This window comes from Artemia franciscana, unplaced genomic scaffold (genome assembly GCF_032884065.1).
Source record: "Artemia franciscana unplaced genomic scaffold, ASM3288406v1 PGA_scaffold_47, whole genome shotgun sequence".
Lineage (NCBI taxonomy): Eukaryota > Metazoa > Arthropoda > Branchiopoda > Anostraca > Artemiidae > Artemia > Artemia franciscana.
In genome coordinates, this window is record NW_027062688.1 from 750,130 (window position 1) to 773,347 (window position 23,218).

General features: G+C 34.8%; 1 protein-coding gene across 1 annotated transcript in view; it reads right to left on the minus strand.

Annotated features, from left to right (window-relative positions):
• LOC136041852 (ras GTPase-activating protein raskol-like) overlaps nucleotides 1–23,218 on the minus strand; it is a 98,875-nt gene that overhangs the window by 75,352 nt on the left and 305 nt on the right. The window contains exons 2-3 of the mRNA XM_065726628.1: nucleotides 16,467–16,562; nucleotides 6,817–7,001 (exon numbers count right to left, since the gene is read on the minus strand). Of these exons, the coding sequence (XP_065582700.1) occupies nucleotides 6,817–7,001; nucleotides 16,467–16,562 (281 nt within the window). The remainder of the gene's footprint in view (nucleotides 1–6,816; nucleotides 7,002–16,466; nucleotides 16,563–23,218) is intronic.

The window sequence follows — 23,218 nt, forward strand, 5'->3', positions numbered from 1 at the left end:
TCTTTTAATTATATAAATCAGAGGTTCCCAAAGTTTTATTCCTCAATGACCACTTTCAAAATTTTGCTGGTTCCGGTGGAGCCCCTACATATAAGTTTCCCAAATTCTCAAAGCTCGACAAAAAATTGAAGATTAGATCTAACTATGTAAATTAATGTTGTGATTGAGTTCCAACCACGAATTAACAGTTTAAAAAAAAGAAAGTTAAAACTGATAGGTTAATTAATTATTCGATTGTCCTGTGAGTGAATGTGAAAAAAGTAAAGCGGGCCAGTCTAAAAAGAGAATCTATTCAACTTGATTTTTCTGACATCTACTCATCAAACAGTTCGTGGTAACGAACTGTAGTAAGGACCGACCTGGCTCAATAGTAACCGAAACTCTAGAAAAGGCAATTTTTATAACAATAGTCGCATCAAAAGAATTGCATTTTAATGCTGATTTTAGATATAAGTTTCATTAAGTTTAGACTTAACCATCGAAAGTTACGAGCCTGAGAAAATTTGCCTTATTTTACAAAATAGGGGAAAACATCCCTTAAAAACATAGAATGTTAACGAAAATAACAGCATCTGATTCAGCGTATCAGAGAACCCTACGGTAGAAGTTTCAAGCTCCTACCTACAAAAATGTGGAATTTTGCATTTTTTGCCACAAGACAGATCATGGATGCGTGTTTATTTGTTTTTTTTTCCCAGAGGTTATCGTATCAACCCAGTAGTCCTAGAATGTCGTATGGGGGCTCATTCTAACGAAAATTAAAAGTTCTAGTGCCCTTTTTAAGTGACCAAATAATTGAAGGGCTTCTAAGCGCCCTTCCCACCCTCATTTTTACCCCAAAGTCACAAAGACTCAGAGCTCTTATTTTAAATCCCGACCGGCATTAAGCCTCTGATTTTACTTTTAAATCAATCTATTGATTCTTAGAATTTTATTAGAGGTCATACCATATGAGCCCTTGGCCCTTGGCTCTTCTGGCCTCGTCACACTGCCATATTAGCTCTTAGCTCTTGTTACGAGTAACAGTCGCTGAGCTTCTTGAAAGATTATCTGCCTAAATTGAGAAGTGCCGTAAATATAACATTTTAGTTCCTCACTATCTGAACCAAATAATTTTTTGCGGATCCCAATTTACGTATTGTGAATCCCTTATTTTTTTTTGTCACACCAACGGAAACCCCCCGTCGAGCCTCCCGTACCCTTCTCATATACAGAATAATCTCCGTTCGTTTTAAGTTTTAATATTGATCCTTACTTTCAGTTGAAACTTGTTTTTTTATTTATTTAATGACGAATTGAAGTGATTGGTGCACACTCAGATTTTTCGCTATGTGTTTTCGGTGGACGGCACAGTGAATAGACGTTACCAATTTTCGGGTAACAGTTGCTGAGCTTCTTGAAACATTGTCTGCCTAAATTGATAGGTGTTGTCAGTTTTTAGTTCTTATCCGAACCAGATAAATTTTCGTGGATCCCTGTTTACGAATTGTGAACCACTATTTTGTGTCACGCCAAAGGAGCCCCCGTCGAGCCTCCCGTGTACCCCTGGGGGTACACCTGGACCACTTGGGAATCACTAGTCTAGACACATTTTTGAGAACACAACACAGGTCAAAACCTGTCAGACCCAGCGATAACGTGAATGACGATTTCAAACATCACTGTCACGCCTAGAGGTCCTATTTTATACTTTTAAACTTCTCATTCGATTATCAAAGCCGTTCGTTAAGCTGTTCTCTAATAGGGGATCAGCATTGCAATTTAGCTAATTAGGCTTAACATACAATTCTTGGGAATTATCTGTAATCTTTGTAACTCTTTTTACAAAAACATGACCGTATCAAACAGTTCGTGGTAACGAACTGTAGTAAGGAGCGATCCGGCTCAATAGTAACCAAAACTCTAAAAAATTGAATTTTGATATCAATAGCTACATCAAAAGAATCGCATTTTAATGCTGATTTTAAATATATAAGTTTCATCAAGTTTAGTCTTACCCATCAAAAGTTACGAGCCTGAGAAAATTTGCCTTATTTAGGAAAACAGGGGGAAACACCCCCTAAAAGTCGTAGGATCTTAACGAAAATGACACCATCAGATTCAGCGTATCAGAGAACCCTACTGTAGAAGTTTCAAGCTCATATCTACAAAAATGTGGAATTTTGTATTTTTTGCCAGAAGAAAAATCACGGGTGCGTGTTTATTTGTTTGTTTTTTTTTTTTTTTTTTTTTTTTCTTTTCCCCAGGGGTCATCGTATCGACCAAGTGGTCCTATAATGTCGCAAGAGGGCTCATTCTAACGGAAATGAAAAGTTCTAGTGCCCTTTTTAAGTGACCAAAAAAATTGGAGGGCACCGTGGTTTCTCCAAAGTCAACAGATCAAAATTTTGAGATAGCCATTTTGTTCCGCATAGTCAAAAACCATAATAACTATGTCTTTGGGAATGACTTACTCCCCCAAAGTCCCTGGGGGTGGGGCTGCAACTTACAAACTTCGACCAGTGTTTACATATAATAATGGTTATTGGGAAGTGTACAGTCGGTTTCAGGGGATTTTTTTTGGTTTTGGGGGTGGGGTTGAGGGGAGGGGGCTATGTGGGAGGATCTTTCCATGGAGAAATGTGTCATGGGGGAACAGAAATTCAATGAAAAGGGCGCAGGATTTTCTAAAATTACTATAAAAAAACAATGAAAAAATAAACATGGAAAATTTTTTTTCAATTGAAAGCAAAGAGTAGCATTGAAACTTAAAACGAACAGAGATTATTACGCATGTGAGGGGTTCTAAAAATACTTTAGCATAAAGAGCGAGGTATTTAGGAGGAGATAAATACCTCGCTCTTTATGCTATAGTACTTTTAGTAATTTCAACTATTCATTCTACGGCCTTTCTGATTCAGGGGTCATTCTTAAAGAATTGGGACAAAACTTGCGATTTAGTGTAAAGAACGAGGTATTAACGAGGGAACAAACCCTCTCATATACATAATAAAAATTAAAGAATATAAAAGTTTGTTACGTAAGATAGTTCTTAAGTTACGTATATTTTTTACTAATAGAAAAATTCGTTAAAAATAAAAATTTATAGTTGCCTTTTTATGTAACCGAAAAATTGCATGGCAACTAGGCCTCCTTTCCCATCCCTTATTTATCAAAATCGTCTGATCAAAACTAAGAGAAAGCCATTTAGCCAAAAAAGGAATTAATATGCAAATTTCATTTTAATAATTTATGCGTGGAGAGCCAAAATCAAACATGCATTAATTCAAAAACGTTCAGAAATTACATAAAAAAAACTAGTTTTTTTTAACTGAAAGTAAGGAGCGACATTAAAACTTAAAACGAACAGAAATTACTCCGTATATGAAATGGGTTGTCCCCTCCGCAATCCCTCGCTCTTTACGCTAAAGTTTGACTCTTTGCCACAATTCTGCTTTTTAATACAATTAAAAGCTTTAGCGTAAAGAGCGAGGGATTGCGGAGGGGACAACCCATTTCATATACGGAGTAATTTCTGTTCGTTTTAAGTTTTAATGTCGCTCCTTACTTTCAGTTAAAAAAACTAGTTTTTTTTATGTAATTACATCACATAGCGCGCGTGTGCATCCCTTTTCTGTGCATCTCCGTCTATCTTCCTATCTTGGAGAGTCTCCAAGTTTGCATTAAATTTTACATCACTAGTGCGTATTTGCCGCGTGAATTATCTAAATATGAGTACAATTTTTCCTAAGATCAGAATAAACGCCAAAATACCCAGCCTTTCAAAAAAGTTAAAATAAAATTTTAAAAATCGATTTATTTGTTGTTCAATGGCAGGTATAGTACAATAGGCGCTTACTACTTTCTTGTCTAAAGGTGAAGCTCAAAGATTTGCGTTAGAGCTTAAGGCTATAGGTTTATACTGACAAGAGAGATCTTAGCTCACGTAAGAAGACCTTTCAACTGTTTCTAGCAGTTCCCGAGATTTAGCTGTCGATGAACATGATTGCCAACTTTTTGTTCCATGAATCTGTGTCCTGAGGATGCAAAAATGTGTCATTTTTATCTAAAATTTGTCCATCTTTTAATCTAAAAAACTATAGGCTATTCGACGATAATTACCTACCGGTTATTTTTTTACAAGTTGTATTATTCACCAAAAGACGCTTTGAAAACCCCTTTCAAAGCGGCCAGTTAACATCGAAATAATGAAAACGTAATATATACATATAAAGCATTCATATAAATGACTTAGTGTGAATGAACGAAAATCATATAAACAAGTAAATCCCTTACTTTGGGTAAACGCTTAACTTTTGACATCTCTGGCAAAACCTGGATGCTAAAAAAACACCAAGAAAAAGAAATACTTTAATGAATAGTGACATTTCTTTTTTCCAAAATATATATCAAGTTGGGAAACGTTTTATTTTATCTCGTAAATTTACAAAATACCCCGTTATGTCCTTTTATGTCCCAAACTTCTAAAATTTGTCACTTGCTTGTCCTTCTATGTCATTGTGTCCCGGCACATGGTAATTTATCCTTTTGACATAAAATGTGTCCAGGTGGCAACCCCATACAATTAGTAGATATCAGCTTTTTAAACCAATATCAGAGGACCCTAGCCAAATGTAGACATTATTTAGGAGAACTTAAGTGTACCTCTACTCATACTTACTTAGTATTAAACAGTTCATCAAAATCATTATTGAGTGAGATATAATCTTGTAATAATAACTGAATGGAATTATTTTGTGTCACCTATCATCAAACAGTTCTTGGTAACTGCAAGTGAGTAAAGACCTGTAGCCCTAACTCTAAAAAACGGAATTTTGACATCAATAGACATATCAAAAGGATTGGGGTTATATGCTAATTTCAAATATAGTTTCATTTATTAATTTGCCCAATTTTTGAAAAGAAGGTGAAACATTCCCTGCAAGCCATAGAATTTTTAATGAAAATTATACCGTCTGATTCAGCGTATTAGACAACCCCCTCATAGGCATATATGTAGTAATTTCAGTTCATTTTAAGTTCTATTGTTGCTCCTTACTTTCAGCTAAAAAAAACTTGTTTTTTTTTTTTTATTTAATACATCAACAAAACGCGCATCCGTGATCTTTCTTCAGGCAAAAACACAAAATTCCACATTTTTTCAGGTAGGAGCTTGAAACCTCTACAATAGGGTTCTCGGATACGCTGAATCTGATGGTGTGATTTTTATTAAAGATTCTATTACGTTTAGGGGTGGTTTACCCTTTTCCAAATATAAGGCAAATTTTCTCAGGCTCGTAAGTTTGATGGGTAAGATTACATATAACTTACATACAGTTTGTTATCGCGAACTGTTCGATAGTTTTTCGTTTCGTTTTAATATGGCGGTTATGAAGTTAGAAATAAGTTACTGAACATTATGAATAATTTTCTTTTGAAAGGGGAAGTACCTAGCGATCAGATGCAACGCTATAGAGTTGCTTATGGTAGCCTATATATCCATATGGCTTCAATGTTTTAATACTTATTTATTTTATCCCCCAGAGGCTCTTCATATTGAAGGGGTGGTCGTATAAACTTCGGAGGAGGCTCATTCAATTGGGAATCAAAAGTTCTAGTGCCTTTTTTTAGTTTCAATTACTATGCCCAGAGGCCTAATCACCGAATCTTTCAATTATACCAAACAAATTCACTATCTCAAAATTTTGATCGGATGAGGTTTTTTTGGGAGGAAGAGGGTAGCAAACGCAGACGTGTAAGAGGGATGGTTACCCTCCGATCCTAATTGCTTCCATACAAAGTCGCTAGGTGAAAAAATATAACAATAATACATGGGGCATACTCCGTTCTTTACTTAGGCAGCATGCTATTGCATAAAGAATCGTAATAACCTATAGTTAAAAATCGTAATAACCAAAATAATCATATAGCCGTATAATCGTAGCAATAGTTTAACCAAAAATCGTAATAATCTTACAGATTTTGCGTGGATTTAGAAGTGTTGACTCTTCTAAGACATACAAGACTTCTAAGACTCCCAAGACTCCTAAGACTTCTAAGACTCCCAAGACATCATATGCACTGTCGTTGGTGATGCTCATACCATAAAAGAGACGTCTCATACCATAAATTTGCGTCTGTCGGAAAATTCTTAGCAATGCTATTAATCACAGCTTCAAAAAAGGGACATAAGACAGCACCCTGGGTACTCCACTGTGGAGGAAGTTTGAAATTCAAGATGGTATTTTTGATAATATTGTATATCTTTTACGTCCTTATTATATGATATGGAGGAAGGAGGTCAAATTACAACATAAACTCCCATTGTTTGGTCGAATGCAATTTCACTAGTTGTTGAAAATTTTAAACGTAAGATGAAAAACTTGGTTTGTAAGTTTTCTTGTCCAATAGGGGGTGGGGGGTGTTCCAAGAAAGAACCCTGTCAGAATAAAACACTCCCTTGATAAATTAAAAAAAAAATGGCTTATATTTTTTATATTTCTAACACGTTTCTTAATTTAGGTGATTTTTTAAAATATTATTTAATCATCTACTAGAATTATTCTCTCCTTTGAAACTATCTAAAATCGTCTTACTGTACAGGCTACTTTCCCAAAAATCCTGTAAAATGTTGGAAAACAACAGTCAGCAAATATTAACATCTAGACATTTTACGATTTTAGGTATAATTCCTTATATACCAATTTTAATTGGCCTATGTTAAGTTTATAACCCTTTACCCAAGAAAATTGAATACTTACCAGCATTGATTTGTCTGAATTTGCCTGCAATTTATAGTACTAATATTTTAGTAAAATTAAATTAAAGACAACATACCAATTAGTGAATTTTTTTCTTTTCTTCTCTTTTTATCCACTTCTCTATACAAATGCACATATACAGTATTTACTGCTGGCAAAGCGCTGAATTCAAAATTTTCACCCCAAAAGCAAATGTCAGTCTTCGTTTTTGATGCTGTTCTAATGTATGGTGTTTTATCCAGACACAAAGTACAAAAATATCTGGAAAAGAAATTTCAGTCATAAAAAGGAAAATCAGCGACAATGAAAATCCATATATAGAACTTTGCCAGGGCCCAGCGGCGATGCCGTCGTGCTCTCGTTACAATATATATATATATATATATATATATATATATATATATATATATATATATATATATATATATATATATATATATATATATATATATATATATATATATATATGGTAAAATTCTAGTCAATTTACTTCTTGCTATCTTGGAAAGGGTTTAGGTTATGAAAATGAAACTTTCAGGGATGGGTCTACAGGCTGAAAGACTATAGGCTAGATTCATCCCTGATAGTTTCATTTCCCTAACATAAACCCTCACATTTTTACATGGCTAGAGTCAATATGTCTCTTATTTGCTTCACCGCTAGCAAAGTATAATAATAGCTGTCCAAGGGCTCATCCGAAAGATAACGTTTTTATATACATTCTATTTATATATTCGACTTGATCACGAGATCATAAAATGCCAAATAGCACCCAAAAACGCATTTCGAGTGCTATTTCAGAAATGGAGGGGCTGAAAAGAGTGAAATAGGTATCATCATAATCTCTTTGGTAAAAGACCTAAAGCTAAGGCTCCAAATGCCCGGTCTTTTATGCTACCCCTGTAAGGCCACTCGAATGTTTTTCATATTATCTGCTACCTTACAAAACAAGCATGTAATTTTCTTTTATTTGTCAATGTTATAAATATAAAAGCATTCATAATGGGTTTTTTTTTTTTTTCCAGTAAAGTACAAATGACGCAATAGGATTTAGAATTTTTATGGTTCGGGGAGGGGGGAAGGGGACAGTAGCCAAATTCCTTTTTATATTAAATTTTTGTTCGTTTTAAGTTAGAATTGAATAATGTGTATAATTTTTATTATACACATTATTATACACATAGTTGGTTAACAAAGTGGCAGACAATCTCACTTCGCTGTGGCACGATCTCTTTTGTTTCTTAAAAAGGGAACTTGAAATTGTCATTTTCTTTCAAATGAGCAAGCACTCTCTCTGAATTTATCATCACTCGCTCAACACAATCATCCATGTTGTTTAAGGGGGGGGGGCTGTAATTTTGTTATATTGAATTTTCGAAATTGGTGTGTCCTTCATTACGTCCCAGGACCATTACCAGGGGGTTTCGTTTTCTTTATTGAAATTCCTTCGAATTTTTTTCTGCTATAAAATGTTTTTATGAATCGTAATGTTTTTTTTAAGATCCAATTTAAATTTTTTGTCATTATGGGCTGTGATTTGCTCTATGGTGTTTCCGTGATTAGAGCAAATTCCTATAATGATTCAAACTAGAAACGACTAAAAATTACCATTAAAGATTAAATGAAACCCAAAACGCAAAGAAACTAAAATAAATGATGTTATCAAATATGACAATAATAAAGACTGATACAGAAGAACAAATGAATATTAAAATGAGTAAAAATTATACATATTATTCAATTCTGACTTAAAACGAACAAAAATTTAATATAAAAAGGTATTTGGTTACTGTCCCCTTCCTCCCTCCCTAACCATAAAAATCCTAAATCCTATTGCGTCATTGGTACTTTACTGAAAAAAAAATCCATTATGAATGCTTTTATATTTATAACATTGAAAAATAAAAGAAAACTACATTGAAGTGAAATCTTGAATTGACGTCAATATGATAAAAGAACTCGGAATCGAACAATAAAACATCTCTATACGATGTTTCATTCGCCTCTGCTTGTTTTGTAAGGTAGCAGATAATATGAAAAACACTCGTGTGGCCTTACAGGGGTAGCATAACAGAAAAGGCATTTTGAGCCTTAGTGTTAGGGCTTTTACCAAAGAGATTATGATGATACCTATTTCACTCTTTTCAGCCCCCCCCCCATTTCTGAAATAGCACCCAAAGTGCGTTTTTGGGTGCCATTAGGCATTTTATGATCTCGTGATCAAGTCGAATTTATAGATAGAATGTATATAAAAAAAATTATCTTTCGAATGAGCCCTTAGACAGCTCTCTGTTATTATACTTCGCTAGCGGTGAAGCAAATAAGAGACATATCGACACTAGCCATGTAAAAATATGATTTCCTTTTTGGTTCAAGGTGTAGGGCTGTAATTCTCCTGTCAACCAATGGCGATTCCAACGGCATGCCAATAGTAAGTTTCAGGCTTAAACCTGAATTTACAAGAGTATTTACAAAGTTCCTGTAAATTTGTTTTCAAAATAACTTTTTTATTATGAAAGTTAATCAGACCATTCCTGGATTACCTGAAGAAGACAGTTCTTTCTCATAAAGCAAATTTTTAAAGATCCATTTTAAAACACTTCATTAGTATAGGTTGTGGTTAACTCTTTACATGGATGCGGCAACCATGAAAGACTTCCGCATGTAATAATGCAGCTTATTTTGTGAAAGCTGAAGCCAAATTAAAAAAAGAGGCAAATCTGAAACCGTACTGCAACAATGAAAGACCTCCGTATGTAGTAATGCAGTTTTTTTGTGAAAGCTGAAACCAAATTAAAAATAAGAGGTAAATCTGAAACCGTACTGCAACCATGAAAGGCCTCTGCATGTAATAATGCAGCTTTTTTTGTGCAGCTTTTTTAAAACACTTCATTAGTATAGGTTGCGGTTAACTCTTTACATGGATGCAGCAACCATGAAAGACTTCCGCATGTAATAATGCAGCTTATTTTGTGAAAGCTGAAGCCAAATTAAAAAAAAAGGAGGCAAATCTGAAACCGTACTGCAACCATGAAAGGCCTCTGCATGTAATAATGCAGCTTTTTTTGTGCAGCTTTTTTAAAACACTTCATTAGTATAGGTTGTGGTTAACTCTTTACATGGATGCGGCAACCATGAAAGACTTCCGCATGTAATAATGCAGCTTATTTTGTGAAAGCTGAAGCCAAATTAAAAAAGAAGAGGCAAATCTGAAACCGTACTGCGACAATGAAAGACCTCCGTATGTAGTAATGCAGTTTTTTTTTGTGAAAGCTGAAACCAAATTAAAAAAAAAGAGGCAAATCTGAAACCGTACTGCAACCATGAAAGGCCTCTGCATGTAATAATGCAGCTTTTTTTGTGCAGCTTTTTTAAAACACTTCATTAGTATAGGTTGTGGTTAACTCTTTACATGGATGCGGCAACCATGAAAGACTTCCGCATGTAATAATTCAGCTTATTTTGTGAAAGCTGAAGCCAAATTAAAAAAAAGAGGCAAATCTGAAACCGTACTGCAACAATGAAAGACCTCCGTATGTAGTAATGCAGTTTTTTTTGTGAAAGCTGAAACCAAATTAAAAAAAAGAGGCAAATCTGAAACCGTACTGCAACCATGAAAGGCCTCTGCATGTAATAATGCAGCTTTTTTGTGAAAGCTGAAGCCAAATTTAAAAAAAGGCAAATCTGAAACCGCACTGCAACCATGAAAGACCACCGCATGTAATAATGCAGCTTTTTTTGTGAAAGCTGAAGCCAAATTGAAAAAAGAGGCAAATCTGAAACCGTACTGCAACCATGAAAGACCTCCGCATGTAATAATTTAGCTTTTTTGTGAAAGCTGAAGCCAAATTAAAAAAAGAGGCAAATTTGAAACCGTACTGCAACAATGAAAGACCTCCGTATGTAGTAATGCAGTTTTTTTGTGAAAGCTAAAACCAAATTAAAAAAGAGGCAAATCTGAAACCGTACTGCAACCATGAAAGGCCTCTGCATGTAATAATGCAGCTTTTTTTGTGCAGCTTTTTCAAAACACTTCATTAGTATAGGTTGTGGTTAACTCTTTACATGGATGCGGCAACCATGAATGACTTCCGCATGTAATAATGCAGCTTATTTTGTGAAAGCTGAAGCCAAATTAAAAAAAAGAGGCAAAGCTGAAACCGTACTGCAACAATGAAAGACCTCCGTATGTAGTAATGCAGTTTTTTTTTGTGAAAGCTGAAACCAAATTAAAAAAAAAAAGAGGCAAATCTGAAACCGTAATGCAACCATGAAAGGCCTCTGCATGTAATAATGCAGCTTTTTTGTGAAAGCTGAAGCCAAATTAAAAAAAAGAGGCAAATCTGAAACCGTACTGCAACCATGAAAGACCTCCGTATGTAGTAATGCAGTTTTTTTTTGTGAAAGCTGAAGCCAAATAAAAAAGCAAAGAGGCAAATCTGAAACCATACTGCAACCATGAAAGACCTCGGTATGTAGTAATGCAGTTTTTTTTGTGAAAGCTGAAGCCAAATAAAAAAAAAAAAAAGCAAATTTGAAACCGTACTGCAACCATGAAAGACCTCCGCATGCAATAATGCAGCTTTTTTGTGAAAGCTGAAGCCAAATTTAAAAAAAAAAAGGCAAATCTGAAACCGTACTGCAACCATGAAAGACCTCCGTATGTAGTAATATAGTTTTTTTTGTGAAAGCTGAAGCCAAATTAAAAAAAAGAGGCAAATCTGAAACCGTACTGCAACCATGAAAGACCACCGCATGTAATAATGCAGCTTTTTTTGTGAAAGCTGAAGCCAAATTGAAAAAAGAGGCAAATCTGAAACCGTACTGCAACCATGAAAGACCTCCGCATGTAATAATTTAGCTTTTTTGTGAAAGCTGAAGCCAAATTAAAAAAAGAGGCAAATTTGAAACCGTACTGCAACAATGAAAGACCTCCGTATGTAGTAATGCAGTTTTTTTTTGTGAAAGCTGAAACCAAATTAAAAAAAAGAGGCAAATCTGAAACCGTACTGCAACAATGAAAGACCTCCGCATGCAATAATGCAGCTTTTTTGTGAAAGCTGAAGCCAAATTTAAAAAAAGGCAAATCTGAAACCGTACTGCAACCATGAAAGACCTCCGTATGTAGTAATGCAGTTTTTTTTTGTGAAAGCTGAAGCAAAATAAAAAAAAGAGGCAAATCTGAAACCGTACTGCAACCATGAAAGACCTCCGTATGTAGTAATGCAGTTTTTTTGTGAAAGCTGAAACCAAATTAAAAATAAAAGAGGTAAACCTGAAACCGTACTGCAACCACAAAAGACCTTCGTATGTAGTAATGCATTTTTTTTTTAGAAAGCTGGAGCCGAATTAAAAGAAAGAAGCAAAAATACGTCGATCAAAATAAGGTACCGAACAGCCTAAGAAGGTTTAGCTTTTGGACCAAATTCCTACGAACGAAAATGCGTTCGTAAAAACGATCTGAAAAGGGAGTTGCGGACGAAAAGAGTACGTTTGCTTCAATTTAAACCGCTTCACCCTATTATCACAGATTCATTAGAAAATTGATTCCTCCCTATCTCATGACTGCTTTGTGACACTCCTGTCTTCCCTCCAGGGGCGTATCCAAGTAAGCAGGCCTTGGAGTCCATCTCCCCTTCAAAATTGTCTCGAATTTCAGGGCACTTTTTGTAAAAACAAAATCAAATAGCCTAAAAAAAAAAAAAATCCTGCACGCGGTCATGCCTCACCCTTCGACACTTATTATCAGTATAGTAATAAATTCAATCACTACGAATTTAATGACTTCCCATAATCTTTATTGCGGAAAATCTCTGCAACATAAAAGAATCTGATTTAGTTCGCAATAACAGAATAGCACGCAGCTTCTCATAAATATAGGCTATGAGCCGTTAACGTTTATTGTCTATTGTTACAAAGAACTGACAAATCTCATGCAACTTTCGTAGTCATAATAGCATCCTGTAAAATTAATTCATAGCTAAGGGGTGAAAAGAAAGTGACATTGCAGCAAGATAAAAGACGCATAAAAAATATTAAAAAAAAAATATTACAATGGAGGCTTAGGAATGTAAACAAAAGCATGATGTCGTTTGGTGTGCAAGAGGTTATACAAGACAGGTTTGTGATTGTAGTATTATTTTAAAGAATTTAGGTTGAAAGTGAAATTGGTAAAATTACTTTTCTGTCTTTAAGAGGGAGGGTGGGAGGAAAGGTAAACTTACTATTTATTAATAAGAGTATTGATAGTCTTTATCTAAGTCACAGTACCGCCTTACTTAGTAGTTTGATTTACTCCAATTGAGGTATTAAGATAATGAGAATGGCGATTGCTGCAACCAAACGAAGAGAGAAACCAAGGCCTGTTCTAACAAAACTAGTAATTTGTATATATATATATATATATATATATATATATATATATATATATATATATATATATATATATGGATATATATATATATATATATATATATATATATATATATATATATATATATATATATATATATATATATATATATATATATATATATATATCAATATATATATATATATGGATATATATACCAATATATTATGTATATATACAATATATATATATATATATATAATATATATATATATATATATATATATATATATATATATTATATATATATATATACATATATCAATATATTATATATGTATATTCTACTCCCCTCCGCAATCCCTCGCTCTTTACGCTAAAGTTTGACTCTTTGCCACAATTCTATTTTTTAAAACAATTAAAAGCTTTAGCGTAAAGAGCGAGGGATTGCGGAGGGGACAACCCATTTCATATACGGAGTAATTTCTGTTCGTTTTAAGTTTTAATGTCGCTCCTTACTTTCAGCTAAAAAAATTAGTTTTTTTTATTTAATATATATATAAACAGTACTTGTCTTTTAAACAAAACAGACACAAGAAGTGAAGTTAGATTAATCCTAATGAAATATACAAAAACATGAGGATAATTTAACACTACGGAAACAAAACTACGGAAACCACGACAAGAATTACGCAAAACAGGCCGCGGAGATCGGATTGAATTAAATACCTAACCCCTAGCCTCCTTTATATATTAAATAATTAATTAAAATTATACATACGTCATAGTTTTTCTCACTCAAAATAAACAAATCATAACTGATCCCAGAGAAGCAAACTGGTTTCTGTCAGATCTTACACAGCACAATTCTCGAGTGTTCCGCCTAACAGACAAGTACCAAAAAACTTTCAAGTGAAAAAAAAAATTGCTATTAAAAGTTGATTCAGAAATGATGAATATTATTTCAACCCATGTTCATAACAAAAGATTATTTCAAAACAAATCTACTGGCATTTTTCAAAAATGCAGAAACCTCCCACAAATGGCAGCAAATCGAAACGTACAACATACTAGAGGAATCGCCATATTAGAAAACCGTGTGTAGGAGAGTTAATGGTTCCCATCTTAAACAACAAGGAAAAGCACTTTTTATTTGGGAAGCAATGATTCATCATTCTTTTTATCTATCTTATTTTCTTCTTTTGTCTATCTTTTGTCACACTGATTTATCTTTCTTTTATTTCTATGTATTAACGACGCTCCTTGACACTTTATCTCCTTTTAATGTACCTCCTTTCATTCTTCTTTTTTAATTCCAAGGGTGGAATGGTGAGACGGGACTTATTTGAAAGGGGATAGCAGTATCTTTTGTCTTTTCTCAGTAACTAAAGGGATTGAGCCACAGCAAAGTGACGTTTTCTACCATTTTGTACCTCAAACTTCAATTTCTGCACAAACAAGGTGAAAATACAAGATAATGGAAACCATAATAGACCTAATTACTTTTTCGAGGTCTAAAACCCCAAACAGGAAGTTTTGAGGCCCCTACAGCGAAAAATACCCGTAAGGCATGCCGCCAAGCCGCTTGTTTTTAACGAATCATCACTAGATGATGATATTCTTTTGCCCATCAAGGATCAAAAACCCTGTAAATGAAAATTGTAAGATAGCCATTCGATTTCCCATTTTTTTCCTCTTCCATATTATGCAATGTCATTCGGAGGGAATGTGGTTCTGTTTAGTTTTTTGTTAATAATAAAATTAATATATTAAAAAAAAACTTTCTTAAATAATAAAATTAATTGATTAAAATTAATAATAAAATTAATTAGTTAATTAATGTTGATAATAAAATTAATTAATCTTAAAATTATATATTTAATAAAATTATAAATTTATATTTAATATAATTACTAAAATTATATTAAATAAAAATAAAATAAGGTCTTGCATGAATCATCATCATATGATGACCTTTTCGAGTAACAAATGAGATGGTTCCACAGCAAAGCAGTGTTTACTACAATTTTATGTCATGTTCTGCCCATCCTCATCTGCCCAACCTCATTTTCTGCCCATCGACGATCAAACAACCTGTAAATGAAAATTCCAAGATAGCCATTCAATTTTTCCAGGGTCCAAAACCCTCAGTTGGCAGCTTTCAACCCCCACCCCTAGCTCGTAAAATGAAGGAAATCACTTTTTTACATGGTTTGTTGGTATTTCATTGTTTATTTTTAATTCTTTCTTTCCAGCATGCCCCGCCAGGAAGGCTAACAGGAAAGGGCGCGTCCAAGATCTTTGTTCAGGGAAGTTTTACAGTTTAGAATAAAAAAAAAACGCATGCCAAATTTGTTTATGTTCATTTTTCGTTACGCTTTTAAGAGTTAGACAAAATTTTGAGGGGGATAAAATCCCGAACTCACCCCCTCCAACGATAGCCCTGCTAACAAAATATTGCAAAATGGCAGGGATGTTTAATGCCTTATTTGTAAGTTACTGCCTCTCTTTCAGAGACACTCATAAATTAGTCTTAATGACTTAATTGTGAAGGTCCAAAAGGCTCCTTCTGGTGCGGAAGGACTGGGAAGCACAGTAATGGTACTTATGCAAACAAACCAGCAAAATAACTTAAAACAACTAAACAACTTAAAGCAACATACTTATAAAACAACCAGCAAATCACTTGCTCGAAATAAATTTGCATTTAATAAATAGCCTTACCGAAAAAATGCCTTTGTTTTGAATTTTCATCATTTGAAATAAAACATCACCCATTCAACCATAAATTTCCCAATTCTACTCCCTAAGAATGTAAACTCAGACATATTGAAATCATAATCACTAGGGGAAAGAGGAGTATCCCTCTCCATCTGCTAATTACCTGATAATTTTTAATATAGTAAATTGGTCTAACTTAGAAGTTTAGTTTATAACCTTTATACTACAAACAAAACGAAAGTCTTCAAAATTCAGACAGTCTATTGTATTAAGTTTATTATGTTTCTCGGGATCTATTTCTTAGCTTACAGCGACATTAAGCTTGAATACCGTTAACTTTCAAGGAGAAGAAATTAGTGATTTTAAGGGTTGTGTCATTTTATGTTTCCACGGAAGCTATCCCGCCCTTCATCCTTCCTCCTGGTGACGTCCAAATACAGAAGTCCTCCCATATTCAAGGCTACTACTTAATAGGCTTCGAAAAAAGGTGACACCTACATATCTGCACGCAAGGTTGCCAGTTTTCTTGGAATTGATAGCCCAAAGTACAAAAACTATTGGCCAATTAGCTAGATTTTGATAAGGGAAATTTTTACTAAATTTTTTACCGTATCTTTACCGCTTGGATTACTACTTTTTTTAAAGGCACTTACCTTTTTTTTGCGGCTACTCCTTTAGCCTCAAGAATCCATATTGTCAGCGAATTATGAACACGTCTTACTTGCTCTTCGTCAGCATTTATTTTCAAGCTGTAACACATAAAAAAACATTGTGTTAAAACGATAAAATATACGAGGAATTATTCATCCTCAAAATATGAAAAAACACTTTTGAAATGAATCATTCTTAAAGCATAACCACACATGGTCTCAAAAACAATGGTGAGGAATATCAAATAGAGCACTGGTGGGATGCTGGGGCATATCATGCCTTCAGAGGCACCCGTTGAGTAGCAAAAAATCAATCACCGAAATTTTATTTTCAAACTATATTTTGCCTTCAATTCAAAGGTGGCCCAAACCAGGATCTGTTTATGCACTCGTGGCCTCATCTGGGCCTTTACTCTTCCCTGTTTATCCCACAAAAATGTATGGTGTGGGCTTGATAAAATATCATAAAGCAAAACCAATACAAAAAAAATCAATAATTGATATTGTGCGCGATTTTTAGCCTACATAAACTATTTTTGAAGTTAAAACCTTCTAAGCCATAGGCACGCCAAGTTTAAATTGCGAAGACAGGAAAATCGATAGTGGAAGATTTAATATGCTCTTTTCGATGATTAGCAGGTGATCACCGACACTTCTACCTACTGTGGCCAGTGCCCCCATATTACCCGAGCTTTCATTCTTCTCTTTTTATACAGGAAAACTGTAAAGTATGTGTGCTGTGTTTTACTTAACTTCCAATTAGATATAAATTAAGACGGGTGGACAAAAAGAAATTGATTTTATTACAAAACATATGGTGGAATCAAAGTCATTTCTCTGCATAACGACCATGATGACTAAGCCATTTGTCATATCTGTGGATATGCTTTGAGATTTTCTCCAAAGAGTAAAGAAAACTTGTTAGAGTGAATACCGACGCTACCGTCCGATACAATTCAACGACACTATCTAGCATTTTGCAAATTTATTTTACCTTCAATCAGGGTCTTCGGGTTGGGAGAGGGGGAAGGTGTCCCTCTAGTGATTTGGAAAAAATATTACATAACTCGTGTCCCTGGACTATCCGGATATGGATCCCTCTTGTCCTTTCCCGAAAAAAAGTGCTGGAGCTACACCCCTGCCTTCAGCTGCAACACATTTCTTCATATACGCATTGAAATTAAAGGGAAGGTTATGGAAACAGAGATACGCCAAACCTAAGCCTATCAGCTAAAAGACTGCTAGCCTACTTTTCCTGCTGTCAAAAAAGTAAAAAAAAAATGGCTGTCACACATCAAAAATGAAAGTGAGAACACACAAGACCTGAGACGATGGCTTTATTATAGCTTCACGTAGCTTAAGCAGGCGATTAGGTATATGTTAGGTTTAACTCGGACTGGTTAATTTATGAGATGAGATTTTATTGAAAAAGCCCGCAGGCCATACGCCCACAGCTACAAACGAAGCCCGAAGAAGAAAATAAAGCTTCAAAAAATACAAAACAAGAAAGTAAAACCACAATAAGGTCAACATTTTTAACCGACAAGTGCCTACCATAATAAAATTCAATTCCTAAAAATCTGAACAAACTATGCCCTCAAGCATAATACTCTATATTTAACCCCCTAAACGAAGAAACTTAGCAGACACGTTCCTCTCCGACATTGCTCACTCCCAGAGACTTTTCCCAAACGTTCATTCCGTAACTTAGACATCTCTTCACGCTCAAATACAAAGTGAAAGAGATTCTCATTCACATATCCACGGATCCAGCTACAGTAGGGACCGGCTGCCAACCTAAGCTTTGCCCAAAATTTGTCTTCTTTCCTAAATCAAAACTATCTCCCCTCACATACAACAAATTCTTCAAATCCTCTCTATTAAACCCAAATTTTAAACAATAAGGTTGACTATCTTAGCTGGATCAACTTTGGTTTAAATTAGATAAGCTAGGCTTGGTTGAATTATTCACTCAAAACTCAGGGTCACGATTTGCTATGGGGCAAGGGGCAACTGCCCCTTACAGACTCTGGCTTGCTCCACTAGCTCCCCAGCTGAAATGAAGTTTCTTCAAAAGTATTGTAAAAACTAAGATCAGCCTGAATAATTCAAGCATCCAGAGAAACAGTCATGTTTTGTTTAGTATATCTTTACCTTTATGTTATTATATGACTCATTTTTCAGTTTTCATTGTCATTTTCACTTTATTTGGGAATATCGGCTCCACCCCCACTCCCCCCACCATGATTTTGACAAAATTACACCACTGGTAAAACTGTATTTACATGTTAAACTTAATCAAACAGTTCGTGCTAATGAACTGTAGTAAGGAGCGACCCGGCTCAATAGTTACCAAAACTCTAGAAAATGGAATTTTGATACCAATAGTTATAACAAAAGAATCGCATTTTAATGCTGATTTTAAATATATAAGTTTCATCAAGTTTGGTCGTACCATTAGATTCAGCATATCAGAGAACCCTAATGCAGAAGTTTCAAGCTCCTATCTACAAAAATGTGGAATTTCATATTTTTTTGCCAGAAGGCAGATCACGGATGCGTGTTTATTTGTTTGTTTGTTTTCTATTTCGTTTTTTTTCCAGGGGTGACCGTATTGACCCAGTGGTCCTAGAGTCTTGCGAGAGGGCTCATTCTAACGGAAATGAAAAGTTAAGTTGTTATGCCCTTTTTAAGTGACCAAAAAAATTGGAGGGTACCTCTCCCACGCTAATTATTTTCCCAAAGTCACCAGATCAAAATTCTGAGATAGCCATTTTATTCAGCGTAGTCGAAAAACCTTATAACCATGTCTTTGGGGACGACTTACTTTCCCACAGTCCCCGTGGGAGGGTTACAAGTAACAAACTTTGGCCAGTGCTTACATAAATTATAGTAATGGTTATTTGGAAGTGTACAGACATTTTCAGGGGGAGTTTTTGGTTGGGGGGGGGGTTGAGAAGAGGGGGATATGTTGGGGGAACTTACCTTGGAGGAATTTGTCATGGGGGGAAGAAGATTTCCATGAAGGGAGCGGAGGGTTTTCTAGCATTATTTAAAAAAAAAACAATGAAAAAAAAATATGAATTTTTTTTCAACTGAAAGTAAGGAGCAGCATTAAAATTGAAAACGAAAAGAAATTATCACGCATACGATGGGCTCACCTCCTCCTAATACCTCGCTCTTTACGCTAAAGTATTTTTAGTAATTTCAAATTGGGACAAAATCTAAGCTTTAGTGTAAAGAGCGAGGTACTGACAAAATCTACGCTTTAGTGTAAAGAGCGAGGTACTGACGAGGGGGTGAACCCCCTCATATACGTAATAAAAACATGAAAATATAGAAGTTCGTTACGTAAGCTAATTTGTAAGTTACGTATATCTTTTACTAATAAAAACAAAGTTCTAGTTGCCTTTTTAAGTAACCAAAAAATCGGAAGGCAACTAGGCCTCCTCCACCGCTCCTTTCTTTCTCAAAATCATTCGATAAAAACTATGAGAAAGCCATTTAGCCAAAAAAAATAAATATGCAAATTCCGTTTTAATTATTCATCTGCAGAGAGCCAAAATCAAAACATGCATTGATTCAAAAAAGTTCAGAAATTAAATATAAAAAAACTAGTTTTTTAACGGAAAGTAAGGAGCGACATTTAAACTTAAAACGAACAGAAATCACTTCGTATATGAAAGGGGCTGCTTCCTCATCAACGCCCCGCTCTTTACGCTAAAGTTGTTGATTGTTTTAAAAGGTAGAGTTAACTTTATAAAAAGTTAAACTTTATAAATAGTTAACTTTAAAAGAGTCAAACTTTAGCGTAAAGAGCGGGGCGTTGATGAGGAAGCAGCCCCTTTCATATACGAAGTAATTTCTGCTCGTTTTAAGTTTTAATGTCGTTCCTTACTTTCCGTTAAAAATTCTTTTTTTTTTACTTAATTCACACATAAAACTGTGACGAAGCTTTTTTCAAAATAAAGATCCCCGCTAAGGGTTGTTTCAACGTTTATGTCTTGGTCACTTAAAACGTATATCGTATTGTCTTTCTAACTTTCTAATAAGTTTGCTTTATAACTCGGATGACGGTCACATATTCTTTTTCCTTTATACTCCAATTTGGAGACCACTTATTTTTGGACCATTCCATCATTAAAACGAGAATAACCAGTCACTGCGTAATCACTCCGTGTTAATGAAAGAATTAAAATATAGGTTAGTTGTCTTTGTATGTTAATGAATCTCACTTTGGATGTAGGATGTTTATTCTTTTCAAGGCTCGAAACCATATACATTACGAGGAGAATCTATCTTACATTTAAAGCTAATCCACTCAAAGCTTATTGGTCCACGTAAAAATTAAAGTTGCATAAGAAAGATCTCATCTTCTAAGATAAATAAATTTAAAACAGTAATGTACAATAGAATATTCTAAAATCATCGTAAGAATTTATAATTTTCTTAAATGTTTTTGGATCTTATGTCACCAAATTTGAATCAGTTTTGTCAGTTGCTTTGTCTAAGGCTGCGCCATCTAAAAGTGAAGATGCACCGAAAGATCCATTTTTCTAGTGGAAATGCACCGAATGACCGATTTTCCTTCTCAAAAAATGCACCGATTCGAATAATTCAATGCACAACCGCCCCCAAAAAAAGTACCGAAATGTCGCAAACGCGCCCCATCTACATACTACTATGAGGGTGACAGGCAACCAGGGTTGCCTCCGCCATGGATTTGTGCATGTTTACTTGTGGTTGTTTTTCCTTTGCCATGGATATTGGACATGGACATGGATATTGAACATGGATTTTTCAAAGGAATTATGAGTTTATTTCTTTTTTAAGCCGTTTTTTTTTTCATTCAAGAAAAAATTACCGTAAAAAAAGGCACAAGTAGCAAAAAAAAAAAAATAGTGTTGGATTGTATCAAAGGAATAGAAAGACAGCTTAAGAAATTGAGAATAAGCATTCAGCACACATTTGCCGAAGTACAAATCTGTTAAACTTAAGTTCTATAAAGGTTGCTTCGTTTAATCAAGGCAGCAATACTCTTAGTTTGTGAGATCTACAAAGGTATGTATATGTATAAGTATATGTTGGCAAGGGCTCATTTGGTAAAAGTCTAGAGCAGTGGCTGTTCAGGAGGAGACATGCAAGAACAAAAACAATGACGCTTTTAGATAGCTAATTTTATGTTCATTTCTCTAGTTTTGTTCAAGTTTTTGGAAAATCATCTGCAGCCACTCCTCTAATGGTCTCATATAGCCACTTGCTGTATATTATAAAGTCAGAATTCCATCATTTTTGATAAGATTAAGGATGACAGATCGCCAACGACTTTCCTTTTCGGCCAACCGTCTAGGGCAAAATAGAAAGCAGGTCTTCCTCAGTTAGGGTAGGAGGTTGTCGCAATGAAAGATTGAAAGGAAATGTGAACTTCCTGAGAGGGTTTAAAAAGGGAGGCTTTGAATAGATTGGGTTGGAGTAGGAGCGTAGGTGGTTGCGTTGGCCTCAGGTAGCTTCGTGCAGCAGTACGTTGTTAGCAGTAGTAGCAGCATTAAAGGAGACTAGAGACGTCAAAAAAGTGAAAAAACTATAAAAATGAAGGGTTTTTGTTCTAGCATATCTCCTTGTAAAGAGCCACAATTCTAGACCTTTAGACCTTTAGAATTCATTTTTTAAAATATGATAACCTTAGACTGAATGACAACAATTCAGCCCTAGGGTTAAAAAACCTCATCTTGAAGGACCTGTGGGATCGATACATTCCTTTATCAGCCTCGGTGGTTTTGCTTTAGATAACCCAAGCAAACAGATCCGGCTTCACTTATAAAAAGATATGCCACGGTTCGCTGTTTTTGGGTGTATTTGCCATTCATTCCTTCTGTGTTTAGAGACTGCATGCAATGTCTTGGATCCCAAAATTGTTTAGTTTTCCCATGACGTTTACAATTTTGTTGCATATGGCCCCAAAAGAAAAATTAAATTTTCTGAGTGCTAGAAATTCGATAAGGGCACTTTATTATATATATTCCTTTTGGCCATGCTGGTTGGCAATGGAGTAAATAGTCGAAAGTAAAACAGTTCAAAATAGGGTATAAACAGTATAAACAGTTCATCATCCCTATTTTGAACTGTTTTACTTTCGTCATGGAAAGGCAGTGTGGTCTTCGAAGTTATCTGAGTAAATAGTCAAGAGACTGCTGGAACGGGGGGGGGATTTCCTCAAAAAAATTTTCCAAAGTATGCCCACTTACTATATTATCACTACGAGTATCCGTCAGGGACTCGGAAATTTTAAACTTAGCCTGCCTCTTTTTTCGGGATATATATTACGGGTAGCGAACGAGCTAAACTTAGAATTCCACTAGAAGTATTAGAGTTCACTTGGTTCTTAACAAAGTGTGTGAAACGCAATAAAAAATTATGCAGATTTTTGTCAAAAGAAACTCGCAAACAAAAATGACCTCTCTAAGAATAATGTATGATCTCCCAACGATTTCAGGTCACACGAAAACGCTTACTCTGAGGTAAAGCATCATGCGCTCTGTGATGAAACGAGTGAAGAGACTGCTTCCAATCAAAAGTTGACATTCGTCGAACATAACATGTCTTTTTTTTTAATCGAATTGTGCGTAGAAATCAGCAGAAGGGTAGATTCTGGTAACAAGCTTTTTGTTCAGCTGTAGTGCACCGATCCTAAGGTAGCGATGAGTTAGGGTATTCAGAGGTTTTGAGTTATACTCAATTGATTTTGCGATTTGATG